This window comes from Manacus candei, unplaced genomic scaffold, assembly GCF_025592945.1.
Source record: "Manacus candei isolate 608988 ecotype Guabito, Panama unplaced genomic scaffold, ASM2559294v1 h1tg000164l, whole genome shotgun sequence".
Lineage (NCBI taxonomy): Eukaryota > Metazoa > Chordata > Aves > Passeriformes > Pipridae > Manacus > Manacus candei.
Genome location: NW_026138212.1, coordinates 98,231 through 124,695, shown reverse-complemented (window position 1 = coordinate 124,695; position 26,465 = coordinate 98,231). Strand labels below are relative to the sequence as shown.

At 58.5% G+C, this 26,465-nt stretch overlaps 1 protein-coding gene across 2 annotated transcripts in view; it reads right to left on the bottom strand.

The window, feature by feature from the left end:
- Positions 1 to 5,431: 5,431 nt before the first annotated feature.
- Positions 5,432 to 26,465, bottom strand: part of AGAP3 (ArfGAP with GTPase domain, ankyrin repeat and PH domain 3) — a 110,320-nt gene continuing 89,286 nt past the window's right edge. Inside the window, exons 12-18 of one of the 2 annotated variants that reach the window (XM_051773016.1) lie at positions 25,268 to 25,441; positions 20,653 to 20,814; positions 9,454 to 9,608; positions 8,907 to 8,997; positions 8,328 to 8,550; positions 7,037 to 7,292; positions 5,432 to 6,781 (exon numbers count right to left, since the gene is read on the bottom strand). In XM_051773016.1, coding sequence (XP_051628976.1) covers positions 6,557 to 6,781; positions 7,037 to 7,292; positions 8,328 to 8,550; positions 8,907 to 8,997; positions 9,454 to 9,608; positions 20,653 to 20,814; positions 25,268 to 25,441 — 1,286 coding nt within the window. In that variant the 3' untranslated portion in view covers positions 5,432 to 6,556. The remainder of the gene's footprint in view (positions 6,782 to 7,036; positions 7,293 to 8,327; positions 8,551 to 8,906; positions 8,998 to 9,453; positions 9,609 to 20,652; positions 20,815 to 25,267; positions 25,442 to 26,465) is intronic. The other variant, XM_051773017.1, reaches the window with a different exon arrangement.

Here is a 26,465-nt window from a genome sequence, read left to right as displayed (position 1 = left end):
TTTCCACAGAGATGTTTGCTGCAGGTCCCAAGACAGTTTTGAGCACAGCTGACTTCCACCACAGGACACCTTCTGTCTCTGTCCCTGCACCACCAACCTGGAACTGCCTGGCCTGGTGTTGCTCACAGCATTCCCAGCAAGGGTTTGGCCTGCTCAGGTTCCAACATCTGCTGGCATTTGCTCTGGAACAGGGGAGGTAAATGTCCTCTGGCAGCCCCCACTGCCCTGCCCTCAGGAAAACTGCCAGCTCCCTTTTCAACATGCTGGGGTAGAGCTGCCTGCACCCGAGAACCCCAGCTCAGGTATTCCCCACTTCTCCCTCCCCACGTGGGGGTTGGTCTGAGACAGAGACTGAACTTACCTGTGCTACACAGCTGCAAAGGGGACACAGCCCTTTGCAGTGACTCCAGCAGCTCCTGCACATCAACTGGTGCACACATCTCTGGCCAGGTGGGATGGGAGGGGAGGGTAAAGCCATTCTGCAGCTACAAGCAGGGCTCTGCCACTACAAATGTGTCCACATGAGGGGTCTGTGTCACTGCAGCCAAGCACGGCACAGCAGTGCATGTTAATCACAACACTCCGGAAAGCGTCCACAGCTCCAGGGGCAGGGTAGTGACAAAGAAAGGAGTTAAGTTTTATTTTAGGGTTGAAGAACTCCCTTACTCTCACTGAGCATTTCTGGATGACGCTAGTTTGATAAGTCCCGCCCCAGTGACAGCAAGAGTTTATTGTGTCCTTAACCCCCCCACACACACTGTGCAGGCTATTGCCCACCTGAACTCCATGTACAGAGCATCCCTACTCCTCTGCACGCTCATCCATCAGCTGCCACTGAGATGGATCCAAGACCTGGAGCTTTCAGCTGCTTGGAAGTTATTTGGGTTCTGGCTTTTTTTTGTTGTTGCATTAGACTAGTCCCAGAGCCCATAAACACTGCCACCCTTTAACAGCCATGTTAAAATCCCCACAAGAGCTGCAGAGGTGCTGCTCGGTCTGGTGCTACTGTAGGTGACAGACTCATGCTGTCACCAGTGCTGCTGGAGAGAGCTGCAGAGCAGCAGAGTGCTCCTGGCACCATGCAGAGCAGAGCAGAGCTCCTCGTGAACCTGGAGCACTGCGACGGCTCTGGTGCCTCCTGCACAGCAGAGAGTGAGGCACGGTGAGGTGGTGCACAGCACTGCTTGCCCTTCACAGTGAGCATGGGGCACGGCCCTGCCTGCACTGCACACCCCACTGACAGCGCTGCACTCCCTGCACCGAGAGCTGCAGCCCCTCCCCAAACGGGAGAGCTGCAGGGGCCCCCACGACCTGGAGCTCTGCATGTTGAGTCAGACTGGGGTGCGTGGAAGGAAGAGGGCCACAATGAAAAACTGGGCAGTAAAGAGTAACCCTGTGTGACCCTGCACAGCTGGGTGGGACCTCGGGAGGTCTCTGCTCCAACACCTGCTCAAAGCCGGTCCTCATTAGAGGAACTTGTCCATCTGACTTCCAGGATCTTCAGGGATGGGCAATCCCTCCTCTTTGGGCCCCTATGCCAATGTCCAACCACCATCCTAGTATGGTTTTACCCCGTATCTATCTGGAATTTCACATCTACCAGCTTCTGCCTGTTTCCTGTGTCCTGGGATAGGAACTGATAGGGGGAGTAACTGTCATGTGGGTACCCAAACACACACACTGAACATGTATGTGCGTGTGTACACACCCACCCACCCACGCACAGTAATAAGATACAGATGCAGACACATAGAGATGTGTATATCCATGGACATGCATTTACTTCTATATGTTTTCACACACATTCATACAAACAAGACTTATTTTGCCCTCAGGAAGGCAGTTTCAGCACTTACAAGGGAATTTTCCCTACCCAAACCTGCCCAGCCATCTACCTGGACAGTAGTTCTTAAAGAACTGGGAAAGGAGAAGAGATTGCATCCCACAGGCTGTTTATTCATTCAGTGCAACAAAGCTGGTTCTCAACATTCCCTGATAAGGGACTTGTATGAAGATGTGATGGCCCACAACACGGTGCTGGTGCTCTACATTAGCCAGCAGCTCCAGGACTAGCTCAGGTGCTTGGCTGACCTGATGATGACTCAGAGAGCAGCTCCCCAGTAGCTGCACATGGGCAGGAGAGAAATAATCTCTTGCTGGCTGGCACATGGGAAGGGTCATGAGCTCCTCCTGACCACCCCCCAATTCCTTTGCAGACTGGTCCAGTGTGGCTCAGAGTTCTGGGTGCAGCTGCAGAGGAGATTCAGGAGTGAGCCTGGTCAGGATGGCCTAACACAGTGCAAACCCCTGGTAGGTGCAGCTTCAGTGCCAAAGGAAAACGACCAAGATCTGAAAGAACTTACCAAGGGCATATTGGAACTGGGGATGGGGAGGAGAGAGAGAGAGACTGTCACCACACTCTGCTGTGCTGCTTCTCACTGGATGCTGTGAAGTTCTTTGTGAGGTTGCAGAGCTGACCCCCAGCTCACCAGGGCCGTAAAACCCTTCCCAAGTTGGGGGGTCCCACTTGCCACCTATGCTGGACCTGGCACAGCCTGCCAGCTTGTGCAGTATCCTCACCTGCCAGGCTGGATGGATCTCCACAGGGCTTTGTGAGGCCCAGCGCTGTGCAGAAGGGCTTTGTGAGGCCCAGTGCTGTGCCTGTCTGCACCCACTGGCAAGGCAGGTACCCGTGCGTGGGCACAGGGTGCAGGTGCTGTAGTGGAGTGTGCTGGTGCCACACCTTGGTGAGAACAGGCCAAGGGAGCTGGGACACTGTGCCACACTTGTGTCACTCCCTGTCCCAGAGGCAGGGCTGACTGGACACACAGAGGTGCAGGATCTCTGCTCTGGCCATCTCTTGTGAAAGCACCTCTGTGTGTGCCCAACGTGTGGTTCCAGCTGCCTCAGGGTTGGGCAGTGCTGCCCCATGCCCTGCTGCTGCCCACCTACAGACCCCCAGGAAGTTGTGGCACCTCAGCTGGGGCTGGGAGAGGGCCCGTGGGGCTTTGTTTGTGAATTGTGCCCCATGGGGCTTGTCCTGGCTCTGCAGGCTCTCTGAGAAGTGCTGTGGCACAGCTGGTTTCCAGCCTGAGGCTACACACCGTGGATGTGCTCACGGCGCAAGTCTGCATCCCTGGCTCCTGCCCTGTGGCACTCACACAGCCCCTGCTGCAGCCACTGCCTTGGCTCCACAGGGTGAGTGCTGCTGGCTGCCTGTGGCAGGGTCCTCATAGTGCTGTCACACAGCTGCTGTGGTCACCCTGCTGCTTGGGGCTGCGTCACGCAGGGACAGTCCTGCTGTGCCGCTGCCCTGGCACAGTCCTGTGGTGTAGAGCAGAGCCTGTGCCCTCCCTGGCATCAGCTTGAACGCAGACATGAGTCCTGCTGCTGAACATGGACACGCAGCTCTTGCCCCTGGACATGGACACATGACTCCTGCCTGTGAACATGGACACACAGATCCTGTCCCTAAACATGGACAAACGGCTCCTGTCCCTAAACATGGACATACACGTCTGCCCCTGAACAGGGATATGCAGCTCCTCCCTCAGCCTGTCCTGACCTGGGACTGTGAGAAGCCACCTTGGCCACCTTGGCACCCAGATGTGCTCCAACATTGAGGTAACCCTGGGCTGGGGCAAGGCAGGTCCCAAACGCTGCTGCTGGTGGGATCTGGCCCCACTACCAGGTGCAGACTTTTCTTTTAGCTCCTTGGGACCATGTCAGAGCCTGTGGGAAGCTGGTGGCAGAGAAGAAGCACCCCTTGAATCCCCAGCATCTGTTTGCAAGACGTGAGAAGCAGCAGGGCATGGAGTGGTGCCACTGCTGGCAGGACCTGGCCAGGGCTGGGGACACCCTGAGGAGGCTGGACCCTCCATGGGCACTGTGTGGGCCATGTGGCTGCTCAGAGCCATGTGGCCCCAAGCCTTGGACTTCAAGGACTTGTGAGTCCTTTCCAACTCAGGGTATTGTATGATTCTGTGATTCCAGGGCTGCCCTCACACAGCTTCAGGTGGCACAGCCACTGCCCCCAACCTCGACCCCAGCCCCGATGCCGCAGGCAGAGCAGGGGGCAGGAGAGGGGTCTGCTGGGAGCCCCCAGCCCACACTGGCTCCAGAGCTGGGTCCAGGCTGGGCACCCAGGATTCGAGGCAGGGCTGGGATGGGAAGGGAGGCGCCAGGGCTGGGCTGGGCGGGATCCCGCACGGGAGATGATGTATGGGCAGATGTATCAGATCGCACAAGATAAACAAGCAGTGAATTTCATCAGGGCCCATCATGGCTTTAATTTGGCTGCCTAATGAGTCAGATCCAGCCGCGCAGATAAAAGTTGTCAGAGCCGCAGCCCTAATGAATTTCTTGCCACTTGTAATCAAGGCAGCTTGTCTGAGGGGGATGATTAATGGGCCCCAGAGGAGCTGCCGTCCCTCGGCTTCCATTCCCGCTAATGCAGTCGCCAGGAAATTAACCAAACCCAGCACTGGGCTGGGGCTGGGGCCGGTGAGGGGGCACCCACGGGCACCGTGAGGGGATGGGAATGAGGGGTGACACGGGTGCAGGGGGCAGACAGGGACCAGGACCAGCGCAGGGATGAGGATGGAGACAGGGGTACGCAGAGCCAGCATACAGCAAGGAGGGGAGGGGGCTGATGAAGGGGCTGGGGCCACTCTCTGCAGCCCCCAGCGGGGCAGCCCTCTGCCGTGGGAGTGGCACGGGCCACAGCAGGGGTTTGGTGGGGACAGCTGAGGGGTACCTGTGGCAGGTGGGGTGTCCTGGCACCTCCCTTCCTTGCAACACCACTACACAGGCTTGGGGACCAAGGCCCAGCAGAGCCCGGACCACGGCACAGCACAAGGAGACACATGAGCCCCGAGCTGCTTTTTGTGTTGTGGCCTGGGGTGAAGCCAGCAGGGAACTGGCAGCACGGGGGCCTTGCTCTGCCCACAGCTGGGAGAAGCAGGTGGGCTCAGGGCTGGTGGTAGTGCAGACTCCCTTCACTGCTTGGGGCTGCTTGTGCCTTGGAATTGGATGACCCCCAGTCTTGTGTAACCATAGCAAAGCACCCAGGCTCCTCACACGCCAGCACAGCTCATCACTCCCTGCCCATCTTTGCCTCCCCCCACCCCAGCTTCACACTCAACTGTCCTGTGCACAGGGACTAGCTGGCCCCAGCATGTCCTGCCTGGCACACCCCTCTGCTGTGCCCGTCTCCAGTCCCACCAGAGCTGTGCATCCCTCCGGGGCCATGTCCTGGCATTGTCCCTCAGCGCCCAGGGTTGGCACATCTCCCCTCCCCACCCCAGCACTCTGCCACGTCCCAGGGGCCTGATGTGGCACAGGACTGCTGTCACCAGTGCCCAAGCTGGAGGAGAAGGGCACTGTTGGTCAGCCTGAGCTGAAGAGCCACCAGACTCCAGTGCTGCACCAGAGGCCCCAAAGGCAGTACACTGAGAGGCTGGCCTGGCAGGAGGTGGGTTGCTTTATTGGCCTTTATCTCCTTGGCTGCAGATGACACACACAGGGCAACTCATGGCAAAGAAACCGTATATACAGAGTGTCCATATAAATATTTCCAATGTACATTTTATACACAAGTGACAGAGACGTTCCACAGCAGCGTCCAAAGCCTTGGGGTTCCAGCACTCAGCTGCAGGCTTGGCCCCAATTCAGAGAGATGCTCCTCTCCTCTCCTCTCCTCTCCTCTTGCTCAGCCGGAGACCAGCCCCGCCTGGGCAGCAGCGGGAGCCAGCGGGAGGCTCTGATGGAGACACTGTGTATGGCTTTGGAGCTTGAACCTGGAAGGACAGTGACTCTACAGACAGACAGACACAGTTGGGGATCCTGGGGTGACTACCTCTTCCCCCTCCAGGTCACCAGGAAGGCTGGGGAGATCTTTGTCCAGGGGCTGTGCAGGGGAGATGCTGCCCATGCATCAGCACACGGTACCAGTGAGTGCATCTCTCCTGCACCAGCCGGAAGCAGAGGAGCACGGGGGTGCAGTAGAGAAACATGCACCTCCTGCTGCCCCCCACCTCCCCCTGCAGGGGGCTGTGTGTCGAGGCTGACACACAGGAGGGAGGGCAAGAGGGAAGTGCCCAAACTGACCTGTCTGGGAGAGTGGGTGCAGCCATCACCCTCCCCAGTACCACTGTGCATGGGGGGCCACACCCCTGAACTGCCCCCAGCCTCTGCTTTATCTACAGGTGTGCTGGGTGGGGGGCAGGAGAAACCAGCTCCCTCTCCATGTACCGGTCATGAGAACAGGGAACACTGGAGCCGCCCCAGTGACTAAGCAGGAACCCCTCTGCAAGCTGACAGCACCGGGTCTGCACAGTCTCACCAGCTGCACAGGGAAAGTCCACCGGAACCGGCGCAGAGAAGCAGGATGCTGGCTCCCAGCTGGCTCCCGGCCTCCTCTTGGCCAGAACGGGAGTCCCGGTGGGGGCAAGCACTGTGGGGGCCCGGCTGTGCTGCTCCCAGTGCCGCTCCTGAGGCCCCAGTCCCCGGCAGGGCTGGAGGGCGGCCGTGCGGAGAGCGGACGGCCCAGGCAGGGCTAGACGGCGCTGGGGCTGGTGCTGAGCTCGGCCGGCACCGCGGCGCAGGCGTTGTTGTTGGCGTTGGCGTTGCGGCGGGGCAGGCTGGGGGTCAGCGTGGCAGCGCTGTCGCTGGGGCAGCCGTGCTGCAGCAGGATGTCGATGCACTCCTGGCTGCCGGCTCGCCGGGCATAGGCCAGCGGGGTCAGGCCCCGAGCGTCCCGGCTCTTCACGTCCACCCCGTACTGTGTGGGAGAGAAGAAACCATCAGCGGCACCCGGGTGCCATGTGCCCATGGGTGTGGGAGTGGCAGGGAGCAGAGGGGCTCTGGGATGGGTAAGGAGAGGGAGCTGGGAGGGCAGGCAGGGCAGTGTCAGTGGGCACGTGAGGGAACCCACAGCAGCAAGATGGGTGAGAGGTGTCTCATGCCCTGGGAGCAGGGAGGTGGGGAAGCACTGGGATAGCACCAGAAGTGCCACAGTGGAGGCTGCAGGTCTTACCCAGATGAGCAGCTGTGTGAAGACAACATTGGCCATAGCACAGGAGAGATGCAGCGCCGTGCGCCCGTCTCCATCCCCATATGTCTCATTCACTTCCTCCTTGGTGCCATGGGCCAGCAGTGTCACCACAAGGCGCAGGTCATCCTCCACCACAGCCCGCAGCAGCTGCTGCCCCAGAGGGATGTCCGACTGGGGCAGTGGGGCCAGGAAGAGCTTCTGCTCGTATTTAGCCCGGATCCAGCGCTCCTTCTCCTCCCTGCCAGACAGGACACTGTCACTGTCACAGGTGGGACAACCTGCCTGGGCCCCACATGCGAAGGGACACGAGTACCAGCACTGTCACCCAAACACACCCTTGTGAGCAGTGAGTGTCTGTCACTCCCAGGTATGTCCTACATACCCCTTGCTGTGTCCCAGTGCCCAAAGCTGTCTCTAGGGCTCTGTAACCCCAATCCAGACACCTGCCTGACACCTGCTTGGCTCACTGAACTTCCTTACAGCTCCCTATGGACACTGTGTGGTTATGTCCATGCTTGTAAAGTGCCAGCACCCCACACCCAGACCCATGCCTGTCTCTTCATTCTGGAGCCCCTCACGCTCTCCTGCATGCCCGTGCCGTGGCAGCGTGGGGACCGTCCCTGTCCGTGCCTGCGCGTGGGCCGTGGCCAGCGGCAGAAGGCTAGCGCTGCACACGCCAGCCCAGTGCCACGGGAGGCACCTTATCGCCGCCGCCGTCTCGCCCGGCGCAAACAAAGGCTGTGTCCGCGTCCGTCCCGGCGGGGCCGGCGGCCGGCGGATCGATGTGTGCCGTCCCGCCGCTATCTGCTGCCATTCTATCCATCTGCATCTGGCGGGCAGCCATCAATGCCCCGCGCCGAGCATGCTCACTGCCGCCGGCCCCTGACCCGCACCACGGCGCTGATAAGCTGCAGAATGGGCTCTTGTTGGGATGAGTGACAGCAGAGTGGCTCCGATAGGGACAGACAAGGGCCTGAAAGGGACAGACCCTAGAGACCCACACGATGCTGCCAAGCCATCTCTGTTAACCCCTTCGGCTTTGCAGCCAGCCTCGGCTCCCTCAGGCACCACACGGCCGTGGCCACCATGGAGCCTCGCTGACCCACCAGGAAGGTGGGAGAGGATGGCCAGTACCTCGAGGGCAGGCAAGACCCCCAACACTGGAGCACCTTGAGGAATCCGTTTTTGATGGCTGCTCCCAAATCCCCGTGGTGCCCCCATCCTTCTGGTGTGGTGCCCAAGAAGCATCCCTGGGGTTCCCCACCTCCCTTACCTACTGCTCTCAGGAGTGGGCTTGGGGTACCCCTCCACCATTCCCTCCCAGACAGCGTTGGCCAGGGCATTGCCGATGGCTGTCATGACCATGAGAAGCTCGCTAGGCCAGTCGTCCAGGTCCAGGGAGCGCACGCGGGACAGGTGGGTGCCCAGGTTGCGATGGATCCCGGAGCACTCGATGCACATGAGGGCACCCAGGTTCAGACTGGCCCAGTCGGGATCTGAGGGCAGCAGGATCAGTGGGGGAGAGTTAATACCTGCACAGACTCACCAGCTCGTCTCCTGTGCTTCAGAAGACCCATATTTGCAGGCAGCTGCCCACCAGAACTCTTCCCAGCCCAGCGCCCCTGGGAGAGGTAGGGCCAGAGAGTCCAGGGCCCCAGGCTGGCCAGTGAGGGGTCACCGGCCAGTGTGGCAGGCGGGTCTGTACCCCACCCCTGAGGGGCAGGTCCACGGCAGGAGAGGACAGGACAGTCCCACAGAGCAGGTCTCTCTGGGCTGAGAGAGGGGGTGGCTGGGGTGGCTGGAGCCCCCTCCCATCCTGGGCGGGCCCCTCCCTCAGTGCAGTGTCTCTTACTCGGAGCGTCGCAGTCCACGCAGAAGCTGTTCCCGCGCGCGGTGCGGACGGCCTGCATGGCCTGCGCGTCGCCCTGGCTGCCCAGCCGAGCCTGGAACAGACCCCACGAGACTCCCTTCACTGCAGGCCACACGTCCTGCACCCCCCAAGCCCGCCAGCACCACAGTCCAGGGAAACCCAGAGGGTTGTCCAGCACAGGAACACAGACAACTGGGTCTGGAGGGACCACGGATCATGGCCAGCTGTGTGCCGGAGGAGCAGGGGACATGCACCACAGCAGGGAGAAAGGGCAGAGCTGTCCAGGGAGGGAGTGAACAGCACATCTGCACATCCTGGTGGGATGCAGAATGCTCTGTGGGACCGGAGCCAGGCTGGGAAGAGGTGACAGAAAACCTGGGGGGAATTCCAGTGATGGGATTCAACTGATGGGGAGCAGAGGGATCTGGATAGGATCCAGCCTGGACAGACAGGCTAACATGGGACATGGAGGGATGTGGCAGAAACCAGAGAGGAGAGAACAAAGCAGACCTTGGCCAAGGCCTCTTACCTTGTTCTTACTGCTCTCGCAGCCCTGCAGGCTGGCCAGGATCTGGCTCTCAATGGCCTGCACCCAGAGCTCCCGCTCCTCCGATGTTGAGGCCTCAAAGAGCCACGTCTGGCCCGTCAGTGACACGATAATGAACTCAAATGGCTCATCTGGTTCTGGAAGAGAAAGGTGTGCCATGACATGGGGCTGGGAAGGAGGGGGTCTGCCATCGGACAGTCCCCACGGGCCATCACTGTGCCTGCACATGGGCAGGGTCACTGGCAGCAGTGGAGCCCAGGGGGCTGGGACAGGCAAGTGACAGCAGGGAGGAACCAGAGCTCTGTGCCAGCCCTCCCTCCCTCTGCCCACACAGCTCCACTGGCCTTGGCTCGCCCTTCTGCGGCCTCTTTCCCCCGCCATCTGGTCTGGGAAACCTAGGAGGCTTCCAGACCCCTGGAAGCTGCTTGCACCCACTCTCTCTGCCCTGTGTCCCACCCTCGGAGAAAACTGCCAGTCTCTGGAGTAGTGAAGTCAGCTCCTCCGAGAGCTGGTGCCTCAAAACTGCCCCAGCACCAGCACTCGGTGCCTGCCCACGAGTGGCTTTGGAGGGACAGGCCCCGCACAGCGAGTGAAGCAATGCAGGGAGGTCCCGTGCTGTGCCGTGGGTTCAGAGGGAGCCCTTCGCCAAGGCTTAAAATGCGTTCTACCCCCCAACGCCTGCCAGCCCGGGCTCTGCCCTGCAGCCCCCCACGGGCACAGTTCATGGGGTGCCATCCTCAGCCTCGCACCCAGCGCCAGCATTTACCTTTTATTGCCAACTTCAGTAGTTAGTGCAGTAAATGACTTAACTAAGCGGGGCCTGAATGGAATGACTAATAAACGTTATGTCACAGCACACGCTTCAGCTCATAGCAAAATGATTTGTAATTACCTAATTAGCGTTATGCAAATAACACCCTCATCTCCATAATGTGCCTTCCCAGCTCTCTATTAAAAGCAGAGAGTCAACTGCTCAGCTCCAGAGACAGCACAGAGGCCGAGGGGCCCTCGGTCCTCAGCGAGGCAGAGCCGCACTGGCCTCAAGCCTGGCAGGGTCTGTGCCTACTGGGGCTGACATGGAGAGGCGAGCAGGGGAGTCTGGAGGGGCCTGGAGGGGGTCCTCTCTTCTGCCTGACTTCTCTGTGGTGAAGAAGCCCCTCACAGTGGAGGGAAGCAGCAGGAGGACAGGGACTGAGGAGGTGCCACAGCCCCCATCAGGGCTGTGAACGGCTGCAGAGGCCTCTGGCTGGGTCCCACCAAGGGCATGGCCACCCTCGGCTGTTGTTGGGCCATCTGGCCCCACCTAAGCCAATCTGTGCCCACAAATACCCCCAGAACATGGTGCAGCCTTGGGAAGTCTCCTTAGGAAGGCCAGCTCCAGTGGGAGTGGTGAGAGAGCACAGCCCTTCCTCACAGGCACCACCTGCATTGACAAGTACCAGGCACAGCACCCAACTTCATCTCTCCCCATCGTGCAGAGGTGTTCATCCCACACCAACCTGAGGGTAAACTGCCCTCCTGTGCCTGTGCCGTGGTGCAGAGTGCCTTGGGATCCTGCATTCCACGGTTAAAAGTGTGAGTGACATCAGGCTGGAATGGTGCTGCCCTTTGCCAGTGCTGAGAGCTCCATGACATGTCCTGCATGGATCCCAGCAGCAGTCCCCAGCTTGGAGACCAACAGGGCTCGTGCACCGCTGTAGGAATGCAAGGCTGGGTTTCCACACCAGATGAGCCTGAGGAGGATGGAATGACTCCAGTATGTGGGACTCTCCTGGTTTGCCCTTCCCAGATAGGAAGAGGAGGTTGTTTCGTTCATTTCACCCTAAATCAGCCTGGGAATCTTCCTCTGGGGAAAGATGTCTGCACCTGCCTCTCCTGCTGGATTGAGACTCTGGGCCCTCAGGAGGCTGGCAGACTGAGGGTAGGGGGCAGTCAGTCGCCCTGCTGGACTCTCCCCTCTCTTGTGATGCTCCAGCCTAATGGGGACATCCCACTTGTCCAGCACTTTGCCCTTTCCTCCAGCTCTCAGCCACAGGAGAGACCCCACAGTCTCCGCTCTGGGAGGCTCGCTTCAGGCCATGTGCCTCCTCCCCTAAGGGTGTTTGCTGTGGAGGCTTCAAGGACACCAAATCCCAGCTCAAGAACAAGATTCTTGGCAAATATACAGCTGGTGACTTGTGAATACTGGGAGAAGAAATAACCAGACAACAGCCAGGCTAACAGGCACTGCCTCCTTGGCTCACTGGCACCAGCCTCTGTGACTGCTGCCAGACCCGGGCACAGGCAGGGAGCCCCCAGGCTGCAGGGGAGCCAGGACCAGCCCCCCACAGCAGGGCCAGTGGTTGCCCTGGGCCAAGCACTACCAGCCAGGAGAGAGCAGCAGCTCCCTGAGATTGCCCATGTGCTGGAGGGAGCGTTTGCAGAGAACACTCCTGGGGCACCCTGACACATCAGAACGGGCCCTGTTCTCAAATCTCTCCCTTCCTTGGTCTCAGTCTCCCGTGGCTGCCATCACTGTGCTGCAGAGCCCAAGCCAGCTGCCTGGACCTGGGAAGCACTGGATGCACCTCAAGCCCTCCCTGCCGCCGAGCCGCTTCTGCTGTCACTGAACAGCAGGAAGCAGGTCATGGTCCCTGGGACACAGCAAGGACTCCTGCCATGGGCTCACAAGGCTCCATCCTCCTTGTTCCTGTCTCTTGTTTGCCCAGTACCTCCCTACCAAACATGCAGGCAGGAATCTCAGCCCCAGCCTTCCTGTGCCTGTAAGCTTCACAGTGGAAGCAAATGTCCACCCTGCCTGTCCCAGGCCTTGTGCTGGGCTGGGGGGCTCCCAACCCTCTGCTCAGGACATTTACAGGGGGCAGGCAAGTCCCTCCTGCTGGGACATGGAAATTTCTGGGGCTCCAACCCCCCTGGGATGGACCTTTGCACTGTCACAGCTTAGTGACATCCTGGGGCCCTGGGGCTGCCTGGTTCCAGCCCTGGCAGCAGTCCCAGTCTGACCAAAGCCCCTGCACAGGCTCCACAAGCTGGGGGACTCTGCTCCTTTCCTCCTTTGTGCCTCCTGGATTCCAGCTTCATGCTGAACAAAGGGCCTGTTGCTCTCGGAGCCCAGGAAGAGCTAACAAAGGACCACAGCTAAAGCACACCAAGGCAAACTCCCCACATCTCTTCCCTGCAGTAACACAGGATGGCATCTCTTTGGAGGCCCGAGCACAGCGTGGCTACGGCAGAAGGGCAGGGCACTGTGGGATCACACCCCTGGATTCACACGTGGGGTTCAGCAGAGAAGGGAATCAAGGACTCAGAGCAGCTTTGAACACTGTGCAGATCCAGCTTCTGGGACAGTCTGGGACCAGTTCCTGAGCTCCCCAAGGGATCCATACAAGTTGAATCAGACTCAAGTCATTGCTTTAGGGGAAGTACAGGGCAGTCTCATCTTTTTCTGGGGAGAGGTACAGGTTTCAATGTGGCAGGGGCATTTCTGGCTGGATAAAAGCACAGCATGAAACAGATGACATGGGCAGAAGGGTCTGGACTACCTCTGCTGAAGCAGAGCTGGCAGAACTCCCTTTCCTGCCCCACGTGTGGGCACAGGCTCCTTCCCAGAGCCCAGAGGAGCCTTAGAGTTCCAACTCAACAGGGCTCAGGTCCCAGAGGAAGCCACTCCTATGGGAGGCCTTCCTATCTGCCTTGGGGTGAGGGGCTATCCTGGGGCCAGACAGCAGAGCCCGTCCCCCCAGCTGCCCCCCCGGCGTGCTGGTGGGAGCCCATTACACCAGCTCCATTAGAATTAGTGGGCAGTGGAAATGAACACGCTGCCTCTCTCTCTTGATGATTTTTTGATGATGTTTTAAAGACTGAGCTCCATGAAGAGTCGCTGAGCAGAGTTCGGTGGGAGCCGGCTCTGCTAATGGGTGTTAACCCCACGACCCCCCTCCAACGCCGCCCAGCAACGAGGGCTCCAAATGGGAGCAGAATTAGGGAGGGCACGGCAGAGCGGCCGGAATGGCGGGGCCATGCAGCACCCAGACCCCACTGGCAGCTGAGCTGAGCCGGCTCTGGTAGGGACCACAGCCAGGTGACCAGTCCCAGGGAGTCATCCCTCCCCAGGCTGCTGTGCTGGGCAGGCAGCCAGCACCCCCCCTCCAGCACACCAGCTTGGAAGGAAGCATGTCCTCTGGCAAGAAACAAGGGGACGGAGACATCCTGTGTGCCCTGCCAGGAGCCAGCCCAAAGGGACAGGAGGAGGGTGAGGAAGAGCCCACCAAGGTGCAAGGGAGGGCCAGAACTCTGCTGCCCACGGGGGCCCTGGGACAAGGTGCCCAGTGGGATGGTGGGTCTGTCGCTGACACCTGTGGGATGGAGAGGGGAACAGTGGTGTCCTGGAGTGTTGCCCTCACAGCTTGTGCCAAGGCCCCTTTCTCTGCTCCGAGTGGTGGGAAGCACAGCTATGAACAGAAGGGGTATATCAGAGGGCTAAAAACCCCTTAGCTTCAGCACAGGATAGGGCAGAGCTCAGTCCTGCTCTGCAAAGGGCTCTGGCTACACCCCACATCATCACTCAGACCGGAGACACCCCCATGGGGACCCCAACACGGAGCCAGGGGAGCAGCACTTCCCACCTCCTTTCCCATGGACGCTGTGCTTCTCCCTGGGGTGCGGCAGGTCACCCCAGGCCAGCGTGTCCCCACAGGGAGCTGCAGTGGAGCAGGGTGGCCCCATCCCTCAGCCCTACCCGAGGTGCCCCCACACAGGTTGAGGTAGCACACTCAGAGCACAAACAGCAATAAAGGGGGCTGCTCCCCTGTCCCACAGGCACCAGGACACAAAGCAGCTGTGTGAGAACACAGAGGATGGAGCAGTGTCCCTCTGGTCCCTGATGCTCCTCACCCACCATGGCAGGACCATGCTCCAAAGCACTCAGACACAGGGCAGCAATTCCCTCCCCACACAGAGCACTGGACAGAGCTCCCCCATGCCAGCCCAAAGGCCCAGGGCAGCACTTCCCACCCCAGCACAGGGGATGGCAGGAGCACCTCCACATCAGCACCCCAGGCACAGAGAGCCCTCCGTGTCAGATGGCTCCCTGGGTGGCTCCTTCCCAAGCAGAGGAGTGCACAGGATAGCGTGGAATACCTTCCCTGCATCCCAGCAGGTCAGGCAGGAAGGAGCAGGATCACACTCAACATCAGCAAACAGGAAGCAGAGCTTGCATTGAGCCCTATTTTCCAAGTAGAAGTCTCCTCTCCCACCTCTGCTCTTCTCCATCTCCCAGTCATATCCAGCCTCTCCCTCCACACTGCCCTTCTCCCACTTCCATTCCTTCTCCCACTTTTTGCTGCCATAGCAAAGTGTCTCCAGCTGCCCTGGTGAGTGGGAGGTCACACAGAGAGGAGAGGAGGTGAGGGGATGCCTCCAGTGTGTGGGGCACATGGCAGAAATCAGGGGCAGGTCCTGCTTGAGGTGCAGAGAGACCCTGGCCCACAGCTCTGCTCTCTGGCTGCCAAGCCTGTGAGAAGGGTCCTGGAGCAGGGCAGCCAGCAGCCCCTGGCCTCAGGATGCTTGTTTGCAAGCTGCCACTGTACCACATCATTACGAGGTGTTTGGGATATCAACAAATTAGCAGGCGTCTGGGAAGAGAAGGATGCAGCACCATTCGTAAATGTCAGCTCGCTGCCTCCTCATTTTGCAGATCATTAAACCCAATATTCCCAACCTGTATTAGTGCGACAGGGACAGGCCCCTCCGCGGGGACAGCCGAGGAGAGCGCAGCAGGAACAGCGCCCGCTGTCCCGGCGCCCCCAGATCCAGGAGTGCCCCAGGCTGAGCTGGCACGGCCCCACGGGGGACAGCACGGGTGCGGGGGGTGGCAGCCACGGGGGCTCAAGCAGGGATGGGCACACTGAGTTGCAGAATAGAGGGCACACGGTGGGGTCTCAAATATGCGTGGGGGGAAGAACACAGTGTGTCAGGAGGAGCAGGTGCTCCTGAGGGACACCGCAGGTACACAGGGGTGTGCAGGGGGTCATGTAAGGGTCAAAGACTGTCATTTCTGGGTACATGGGGGGCGGATGCCATACAGGGTGCAGCGTGAGCACAGCATGGCAGGACTGGGAGGTGGCAGAAGGGCCATGGAAGTGTGTGCAGGCACTGGGGTGGGGGAGCCACGCTGTGGGCACAGGAGGGAGGGCATGTACAGTATGGGCTTTGTGGTGTGAGTGGAGGCTTGTGGTGGGGTCAGGGGTGTGCACATGAGGGTCTCTCAGGGGGCAACACGGAGCTGCACAGGGTCCTCCAGGAACCACAGAGCGAGGGGGTGGGAGCTGATGGAGATGGAGGACGGGCTGTGGTGCAGCGATGCCCGGCACGAGCCAGGACGGAGCAGGGAGCTCCAGGGTCTGTAATGAGCAGGAGTGACTTGTTAGCACTGAATTAAGAGGCTTGGCGGAAGGAAGCGCGGGTGACACAAGCTGTGTGGGGCAGGCGGGAGCTGAGCGATGGCAGCTGGAATCCCCGGCAATCTGGTGAGTGCGGCTCAGCCCCGCGCTCCCGGCTCACCGCGATCGGCCTCCGACAGCCCCTGACAGTTGGCATTAATCACGCACATCGCCCCAACACAACTCTTTACTGGCCATCAATTTCCCGTGGGTTTTAAAACTAAAAAACAAAGACAAAACCGCGTCGTTTGGCCGCCACTGAGAAGCACATTAAGGGGCTGTCAGCTTCTCGCCATGCACCCTGCATCACTCTTTAAGCACATGAGAAGTTCATTATCCCCGGAGCTCTGGCAGCCATGGGGAGGCTGGCGCAGGGAGCGTCGCAAAGGTGCTGCTGCCCTCAGCTGTGTCTAGTGGCTCCTGGGCCCTCCTGGCTTTCAGGACAGGGGCCGAGGGTCTCAGGCACAGAGGAGCTGTGGCTGCAGGGAGGGTCTGGGTTGCTCCGTGGCAGGATGGGGCACTTTTGGCCGTGACACTTTGCTGGGTTCTGATCTGAGCAGACTTCCCTGATGGTCCCTGCGGGCTGACACTGCAACCCCACTGTGGTGACAAGCATCTTCATCCCCTGACAGCCTGACACACGTTTGCCAGCCTGTGGGTGCTCCCTGACAGCCTGAGCCGCACTCCCCTGTTTGGTGACATCCCCGGCAGCCCAATCCCACGCCTGCCATAGTTTGTGGATGCTCCCTGGCAGCCTGACACTGCGCTCTCTTTAACATGAGCCCATGTAAAATAGCAACAGCTCGTTTGATTTATGATACTTCAGAACAACTAAGATTCAATTGCTCCGCACGTCCCTGGCTCTGATTACCTCCTAAATGAGATAAACTGATGGCAATTTATCCCCAGACCTCACTAACTTTCCCAGGATGCTAACCTGAGCCGCTCGTGCCCCGCTCACAGGTGTGGGGTGGGCACAGGAAGGTGAAGGCAGTCTGGGCACTGCCTAAACCTGCTCCCTCAAACACCCCCACAGCTGCTTCTGCCCAGAGGAATACTGTGACAGAGGCTGAGCCTGACACTGCACCCAGCCCCATGCAGCTCCTGGTTTTGGGGCGTCCGGCCACAGTGCTCCCCACACTAGCACAGCCACACTGGCCTGAGCTGATGGGGAGCATGGCTCATCACTGGGCTGTGCCCATGCTTGTGCCAGGAAAGACAACCCTCCACAGAGGGATGAGCACCACAAGGGATGGCAGCTCAGCCACAAGGGACGGCAGCTCTGCCACAGGGTCCATCAGCCCCACTCCCAGCACACTGATTTCACACTTTCACTGTGTTGACTATGTGAAAGCAAAAAGCTCAGATTACCCTGCTCTGAAAAAAACTGCTGGAACTGTTCAAGAGCAGCTAAAACAAATTCAAGGGGGGATCAGGCATACTTATGGACACCAGTCCATGAGATAAACCCATGGCCATGCCCATGACGTGGGGCAATGCTCAGCTCTGGGTTCATGGCTGGAACTGATTGACATCCATTCAGACATTGGTATGGGACCTCATGTGGAGGCTCAGCACCTCCTTGTGCTTGCACCAGTCTCTCTGTCTCATGCAGGACAGTGACCCAGGGGCGACCACCCGAGCATCAGTCCCAGAGTCACTTGCTCCTCTGCCTCTGCCCTGGGCTGCTGGTCCTGGTGACGAGCTGTCACAGAGCCCAGAGCTGTGCCAGCTCTCAGTGCAGTCCTGGTGCTGGGAGCAGGAGAGAGACCAACCAAGTTGCCCACAAAGGTACCATGGGCAAGAGACCTGGTAGCAGCTGTGTGGTAGGCAGGGGATTGTCTGCATGAACAGGAGTGTGTGACCCAGTTCCATAACTCATCCTGAGCACAGGGGTGCACAAAGACCCTCTCCTGACAGAGACGCCCCTCTCTCCCCAAAATGGGGCATACAGCTCTTTGCTGCTGGAACTGGCTACAGCAGGATGAAGATGGGAAGCTCTAAGTGCAGCAGGAGTGGCCACTCCCTGGACTCAGAGCAGGTCCTGCTGGCATGGAGGCTGGCCGCAGCCCCTCGACCCACAGCAAGGCATCCTGCTCACACAGGGGGAGCTGGGAGCACAACAGAAGTGATCCTGCCTTTGGAAGTCCAATTTTGCAATCGGACCAGTCTTCTAACACAGTAGATTACTTAAAAAATAAATGCAAGGTCAATTTGTTAACAGCCAACCAAAAGGCAGAAACCCACCATGTAACACCTCAGGGCACCACTGAGTCCCAACACAGGCCTGGGAGCAGCTGGTTCCCATCGCCTCTGCCCGACCACAGCGCTGAGCTGGCGGGTGCTGCACCCACTCACCCCCTGGAGGAGGGCACGGGGGCTTGGAAAGTCTGGAGACATGGCAGACGGGTTGCTGGTGTGCCTGTGGGTCACAGATGCCCCCTCTGCTGTGCTGTGCTCTCCTCACCACTCACGTGGTGCTTGCACTGCTCCTTCCCACTGCCACGCCAGAGCTGCTCCCATTGCCCACGTCCCAGCACCGGCAGCACTGCGGATCCCAGCCGGGGGATTCCTCCTGCTCCTGGCACCAGTGCCACAGGCTCTGGCAGCAGGAGGATCCACAGCGTGCAAGGTCTGCCAAGTGACGGATGAAGGTTGGGAACTGACACTTTGCTGGCAAATGAAGTTCCATACTGATAAATGTGAAGGAATGCACACTGTAGGAAAAAGTTACATTACTCCAACACCTCACAGGGCTCCAAATTACCATATCGAGACAAGGCCCAGGTATCACTGCAGGTAACACAGGCCTTTGCCCAGCTCACTGCCATGGCCAAGGACCAGGGCAGGGAACAACAGAAAATACTGTGATGCCCTCGTGCTCCACCTCTCCCACTCCACCTTCCAGGGATGCTGCCAAATCGGGAAGGACATGCAGAGTGAGCACATGTCTGAAAAAATACCCCTATGAAATGATGAAAAAACTGGGATGGCTCAAAGACTACAGGCCTGGGCACCCAAGATTTTGATCAGTGGTTAGTCCATATGAATGCTTTGTAAAAGTGTTCCCGAGTTCAATGACCTTTTCCACTACAACACTGCATTCCATTCTGTGTAACTTGAGGTCTCAGCATCTGCACCTCTCCCATGCTGTCAGCTGTGCCAAGCAGCCACAGGACCAGACTCCTCCTCTGCAAGCACTGACACATCAGTCCTGCACTCCTTGATCTTCATTGTGGCACTTGAGTGCCTTCATGTCCACAACATAAACCCAGATATCACACCCAAGTCAGCTTTGGGACCTTCTTTACAACTCTTTCGTAGAATATTATTAAAGGATGGGACACGGTACTTCAGCACGTGCTTTCTCAAGTTTCACATGTGGGCATAAAGTCATTCTACCCTTTGCTATCTCACTCTTCATACAAAGAACGAGTCTCTTCTTTTGCCAAGCACTGGGCTGAGAACTACAAACCAATTTAGGAAGGGCAGCAATGGATCTGAGGAGGCAACATACACCCAGAGCTAAGAACAAACTGCAGCTACACCATGCTTTGCTAACCATGAAACCAGCGGGTATGACAGACTCAAACAATGCTCAAGGTGCCTCAGCCAAGGTGCCTTCCCCTTGCAGAGGAGAAGCCTGTCCTAGACTTGGGGCATTTCAGATGCAGACAACTACAACAGCAAAGAAAGTACAACAGAGCTGTCCAACTCTGCACATCATCTCTGCAATGTTTCCAAGAGAGGGAACTTGAGGAGAGCAGTTCTGCCATGGGACACCTGGGCTGCTGGGCTGTGGGTGGACCTGTGATGGAGCAGGGTGCCAGGACAGCTGCAGTAGCTTGAGGTACGGACTAACATTTCCTGGTTTGTTTTGCAGCAGTCATTAGCTTCCAACACTTGTACTGAACCCTCCTCCCATCTGAATTACATCCTTGGTTCACTACAAAAGCTTATTGAGTGCTGTGGGACAGGACCACCAAGAATGAAGTAAAATCTCAGACTGAGGATTGCTTTTTCCAGAGGCTAATCACAGATGCAGGCTTTGGAGAAAGTGGCTGCCAGGCTCATCTCTACCTGGACAAATCTGGGTGGCTTTTCCTAGCAGAATGCTTCCCCATGCCTTGCAGCCTCCTGCCAAGCTTTGGGTCCCTCTTCAGCAACCACAATCACCAGAATTGCTCAACACAAAACCCATCAGTACTTTGAGTATCGGCTAAGCAGTGCACATGCCTTCAGCTGGTCACCTGAACTAGACAAGCTTTTCCAGAAGACCTCTGGCTTCAGGCAGGTGCCCAGCGCAGGTCCTTTAAATAATGAAAGTTTGGCCAATTTCCAAAACAGAAATAGGTTCTTGTGGTGGAAAGTGTCTGCACCCATTAACCATGTGGTGTGCTCTCAGGTCTGTGACTACAGTTAGTAATTATTATTACCAGTGAGGGTCTGTGCAGGCACGGGCATGACAGTGGTCCTGCCTGCACTGAGCATGAGAAATGGAGGGAAGAGCAGACCAGAAAGGCTGGCTTTTCCCTCCCTCCTTCCTCAGCACAAGCTGCTTGGACAAGGAGTGCTCCGAGCCCCAGGTCTCCATCAAGTCCCACATCAGGAGTGCTCTGAGCCCCAGATCCCTATCAAGACTTGGATAAGGAGCACTCTGAGCCCCAGATCCTCCCCGAACCTCACAGGACCCCTGGATGCCTGGTGCTCCGAGATGGCAGTGCTGCCAGACCCTTCCTACCTTCTGCTGCTGTGCTGGGACCATCAGGCCGAGTCGTCCCTGTGCTCTTTTTCCTGCGATGTTTTTTCCTGTTGGCATGTGGTGACGGAGGTGGCTCCAGCTTCGGGCTGGCAGTACTGGAAATGTTTGGGCTGGAGCTGAGCGAGTCGGCGGTACCATTAGCTGGGGACAAAGAAAAGGTAAGTCATGTACAGCGGGACAGTGACAGTCTGCTCTTTCCAGAGACACCCAGGTGTCCAGGAGTCAGCCCTGGTACTCGCCTGGCCATATGGCCACATGAGATAGGGAAGTAGCCGCTCAGCCCCATGGCACGGGGCCACTCTGACACTACTCCAGCTCAGGGCTGGCAGCAAATTGGGCAGAGTCAGGCTGGATCTGCTCCACACCAGGATCCATGTGGGATGATCACACAGGGGCAGCTCTGGCATCTATGCAGCCGGGACATGCACAGTGGCATCACTGAGGCAGCCTGATGTGCCACCCCCCAGCACGTGTCCCTGTGGGAGCAGCTCAGCATCAGCGTCCTCACGGGGCTGCACCAGGGAAGGGACGGACCCAGGAGGTGCTCTCGGTGCCCCCAGGGCAGATCCAGGCCCCAGGATCCGCAGAGCCTCTGCAGAAGCACTGGCCCCCCCAGCACCGCTCTGCCAGACGAGGTGACTGGGGTTGCCACACTCAGGAACCTGAGCATGATGGGCTCAATAGGCTTCCGATACGGAGCTGAAGAAGCTGCATCCCCAGCAGCAACGCACCAAATTTATCCTCAATCATACTGTTCCTTACAATTAATAGCAGAATTAGAAACAATCAGGGAGCTGCCTAATTACTGTCAATTAGAGTGCGCTAATCAAGCTCCGATCACACACACACACGCTGCCGCTGCACTCACCATTAAATGTCAAATTTCATTAGAGACCAGCAACAAAATCAAAAGCCTGACATTCAATTTCAGCAGCACACACAGCGCAGGCTTCCAATCAGCATAAAAATGCAGACTCCGGGGAAGGCAACGAGGCGCAGGAGCCCTCGCTGCACTGTTAACCCTCTCCTAAATCCACTCCTGCCTCTCCAGTGTCCACCCACCCCCAGGGCACAGATGGCAGCTCCTCTGCTTCAGGTAGCTTGCCGTGCTCTCTGCCACAGCCCAGTGTTTCCCATCAAGTCCTGACCCTTCATTTCCATGTTCTGTGGTACCTGGAATTAAGAAAGGAATCACAGCATCACACAAGTTCCAGCAGCGGGACTGTGGGGACCTGCCAAGCCCTTCTCCCACCCCAGCCCAGCCTCTGCTTCCCCAGTTCAGCCTGCTTTGGTCAGACTGGCTCTCTGGGGCTTGATCTGTCTTGACAAATGTCAGCAGTGGGGTGGAGAGGGGAACAGAGGGATACAGAGCAGCACAGAGGGAAAGAGCCCAGGACCTCCCAGGGGTCAGAGGGCAGCCAGTGTCCCACTCACATTGGATGGGAGAGGACGCAGCATTGGATCTATCCCAACTCGGGCTTCTCTTGCACTGACACAGACTAGTAGGGTGTTTCTGATGCTATTTATCCACAAGGAAATAGCTCACCCTTGACAATTAGGAGAGATAAATCTAATAAAATCAGACTCCAGTTTTATAAATATAAATTACTGATCCTGTTACAGGACTGTGCTTAGAGCAGGTGTGAGGCACCTTCAGCTCCCAGCCGCAAGTCGCAGGGGACCTGAACTTTCTCGTCAGTGGCTACACATGGTGCCTCCAGCCTCCCTCTGCTGCCCACCTGCTCACCAGGATGCCCCCCGGGCCAAACTCTGTGCTGCCAGCACTCTGCCCCCCTCCAGGCTCAGTGAGTGGGGTCGTGCCCTTCTGCGCTCCCAGCAAGCCAGCCGTGAGCCTGGCACCTCCTGATCCCCAAGGGATCATTGCCCTTGTCCCTGCTCTTACTGCCCAGCACCAGAGCTGGGGGCTTCCAGGGCCATGGTGGGATGGGGCTGGGATGGTAACGGGGGGGCAGCATGTGGAATATATACTCCCTCTGCAAGATCAGGTGTTGCTCACTCCCCCTCCTTCCCCAGCAGGGCCAGTGAGCCCCTCTGATCCACCCAAGGACTTCCAGGTCCCTGTCTCACCATGGAACCCTCCACAGGCACACCTGGGACCTCCTGGGCTCCATCTCCAAACCAGTCAGTCTTATGGGTGGCTCTGGGACCCCACAGGTGGGTCACAGAGCTCCTCCATAAAGGACAGACATAGAATGTGCTGGAGCACATTTACATGACCGTACATCCCTGTCCATCCCTCTTCTGTGTGCACTCCAGGGTACAAATGGAGCAGGCAGCCTGTCCTCAGGTATCAGGAGGGTAGCCTACACCCTCGGCATGTGCCCCAAATCTGCTCTGAGCAGAGGAATATTATTCACCTGCCTGGCCATGTAGAGCTGGAAACACAGCAGAGAGCTTGGACCCTGGAAGAGCTGGGGTTCAGATGTGGCGCAGGGACCCCCTCACAGTGCTCAGTCCCTTGGTGGAGGGGTGGTCGTGCTGCTCAGCTCGGCACTCTGTGCCATGTGGAAAGCACTGCCCACCCCCCAAATGCCCCCTCTCTTGTGATGCTGAGAATCCACTTCTGCTGTGGCTGTGGGTGACACAGCCCATGGACACAGCCCCGGGACCCCTGGGACCCCTGGGTTGGTGGTCCCTCGTGTGCCATTGGCCCTCCAGCACGGTTGGCCCCGTTACATGTCTGTGGAGCACTAACACAGGGTATGGCCAGGCAGGAGTGACCACAGGGTTCGGGGTCCAGCACAGTGTGGCAGGACCCAAGAGTGGACAAACAGCCACCAGCGCTTGGGACACACTGAGCATTGAGCTGACATCTTACCCCTGTGTCATGGGGAGGAGCAGCAGCAGAGAATCACAGAAAGTCTTGGGTTGGAAGGGACCAAAGATCATTCAATCCCATCCCCCTGACATGGGCAGGAACATCTTCCACTAGATCAGGTTGCTCCAAGCCCCGTCCCACCTGGCCTTGAACATTTCCAGGGATAAATCCACCTGCTTTTAGTTTAAAAATGTTATTCCTTGTCCTGCCACAACAGACCCTGCAGCTCAGCTCCCGTTTGTCAGTCTCCAGTTACTGTGAATGGAAGAGGCAGATTGGTCTGGGTGCTTCGAGCATGGACAGCTCCTGCATGGATAGGAGGAGAGTAATGGAGCGGGGGGCTGGGGAGGCCGAGGGACAGGATGCAGGAGGATGGGGAGCAGAGGGATGGAGAGCAGGGACTGGATGGCTCTCCTATGACACCCAGGCCAGGCCACGGGAGGCCAATGCACAGCCCCCAGCTCTGCAGTGGGGCCGCTGGGAGGAGGGATAAGACCTGCCACAACAGCTCCTGAGGCGGGAGGGCACTGGGGTAGGGAGCTGCCCTCCACAGGGGCTGTGCCACAGAATTCACCTGTGCCGAGGTGCCTCGTGTGCCGGCCGTGGTGCTGCACGAGGGTGCCAGAGCTGCTGCTGTGCACACCGGGGCACGGAGGCTCCCGCTGCCTGCGCTCACGGCTGCCTCGGGCCGGGCACGGCCTCGCCGGGGACCCTCTCCCGGCAGGGGACGAGGAGCCGCGCCCGTGTCCGGTGCCTCTCGCAAGGCGCTTCCCCGGCGGGGGCTGCCCCGCCGCCCCCCGTGTCCGAGGCGAGGGGCTGCCGGCACATCCCGCTCAGCGCTGCGCCCTTCCGCTCCCCTCGCCCGCGCTGCCCCATCAGCAGTAACAGTCTGATTAATTCGCTTCCAGCAGGGAGCTGATGGGGCCAATGATGGAGCCGCTGCATCAGGCGCGCTGAAATTGATAGTTTTTCACAGTTACAAATGAGGAGCCTCCTCAGCTGCAAATGGCGCCCGCACAGTCGGACTCCGGTAATGATCATAAAGAGGCTCCTTTAAACTGCGAAAGCCCCTGGGAGCGGGCGGGGGGGCGGCTGCCGCGCTAATGAGAACTACAAGGGGCGAGCAGGCATGGAAATGGCTCCTCCACTCTTGATGTGCATTTAACTGCTTTTTTAGTGCGGCGGCAGAGCCAGGAACGAAGGAGTGATGAATGCAGCACAAAAGCATTTATTTTCCAATTCGGCAAAGTGGCTACGTTGGGAAATGTATGAATTATTTTAATTCACTCAACTGTCCTGAAACATCACAGAGAGCGAGTGAGCGTGGGGGGAGGGGGCGGGCCGTGCTCAGTGTGTGCTCCAGAGACAGGAATCACTCCTATTTGTTCAGCTGCCCCAAAATCTGGGAGATGGGGGTGCCGGCAAGGAGCAGAGATAGGGAAAGCAGTAGTTACCCCTGGCATGGTGAGCTGGGAGTGAGGTCAGAGCAGAGAGGTCGGAACCGTCCTGCTGTGGAGCAGCATCCCTTGGCTGGACCTTCTCCATGCCCAGTAGGAGAGCTTCTCCCCTGGCTGGGACACTGCCAGCCCACCTTCCCTAGGGGGGACAGCCCCAGTGAGGCCCAGAGGCTGTGTGTGACACCCATGAGCAAACTCCAGACTTGCAGCCACGGGGCAGAGCTCAGGACTGCCCCATTGATGAAATGAGCCCCCACTTGCCACAGGTAAGGGGAGAGGGGCCAGAAGGGCTACTCACAGGGGTTGGGGCAGCTGCCGGGGATAGCCACAGCCTCGTTCCACTGGTCTGCGCTGGACACGGAGTAGGAGCGCTGGTGCATCCCGTCTGGCTTGGAGCTGAAGCCCACCAGGTTGATGCCGCTGATGGAGCGCTCGGAGTGCAAGGACGTGCTGCTGGTCGAGTGGGGAGCACCTGCAAGAGAGACACGAACTGAGCGCAGCCCCACTGCTGCCCCGAAGCACGGTGGGAGAAGGCACAGTGTCCCATACCTGATGCCACATTCGTCCAGTGGCCCTGCATAAGGACAGGCTCTCTGTCTCTCCTCTCCCAAGGGGTGCTGGTGCATCACCCCAAGGGTGCTGAGAGATGAGCCCAGTGCACCCCACTTCCCAGAGGGACCCCAGTTGGTGGGTTTCAGTGCAGCACCCCAGGATGCACAGCTGGGGATCCTGGCACACAGTTTTCCCACAGCTGGAGTTCATGTCTGCTCATGATTTTCACTACTGCCTCCAGCACCTCGGCAAACCCAAACCCACTCCATGGCCACCATGCCCACCCTCATTCCTCAACTTCACTCTCTGTGTGTCCTTGGCAGTAAAATCCAGCCATGCAGGAGGCACTGGGAGAGAGTAGGCAACCAAACAGAGGGTGTCAAAGGGACAAGCAGGGGAACAGACGTCTGTAAGATGGGAACAGCAGGTGGAAATGCTTCTTCCCACTCGCTGGAAACCCCTGTGACTGTGCCCAGGAACCCGAACCCCTGAGAGAGGGGTGTTTTTAGGACCAGAGGCTGTCACAGAGGACAAGATCACTCAGTGATTCAAAACAGGTCAAGTGTTTCTGGATTACAAGAACGCCCAAAATTTTGAGAACAGCAAACAGGGCAGTTCTGACAGGGAGCACACATCATCCTGTTCAGTCTGCAGGCGATCTGCCATGGAGGAGAACACTGCCCTGAGGGACCCCACTGCACCTCCCCACTGCCAGCCCCTTCCTGTGCTTCCCTCAGGGCATTCAGCTCCAGCCACTGCAGAGGACGTGCCCTGGGAGCCCAGGGTGGAGCAAAGGGGCACCTTTCCTACTCGGAAGATACAGTCTCCTCCTTCCACACCCGGAGGCACAGATGCTGAGCTGGGATTCCCAGCTGGGATTCCCATTGCAGCCCACCCGGCCATGGCCAGGGCAGGGCCGTGGAATGGCTCCGTGCACCGCACAC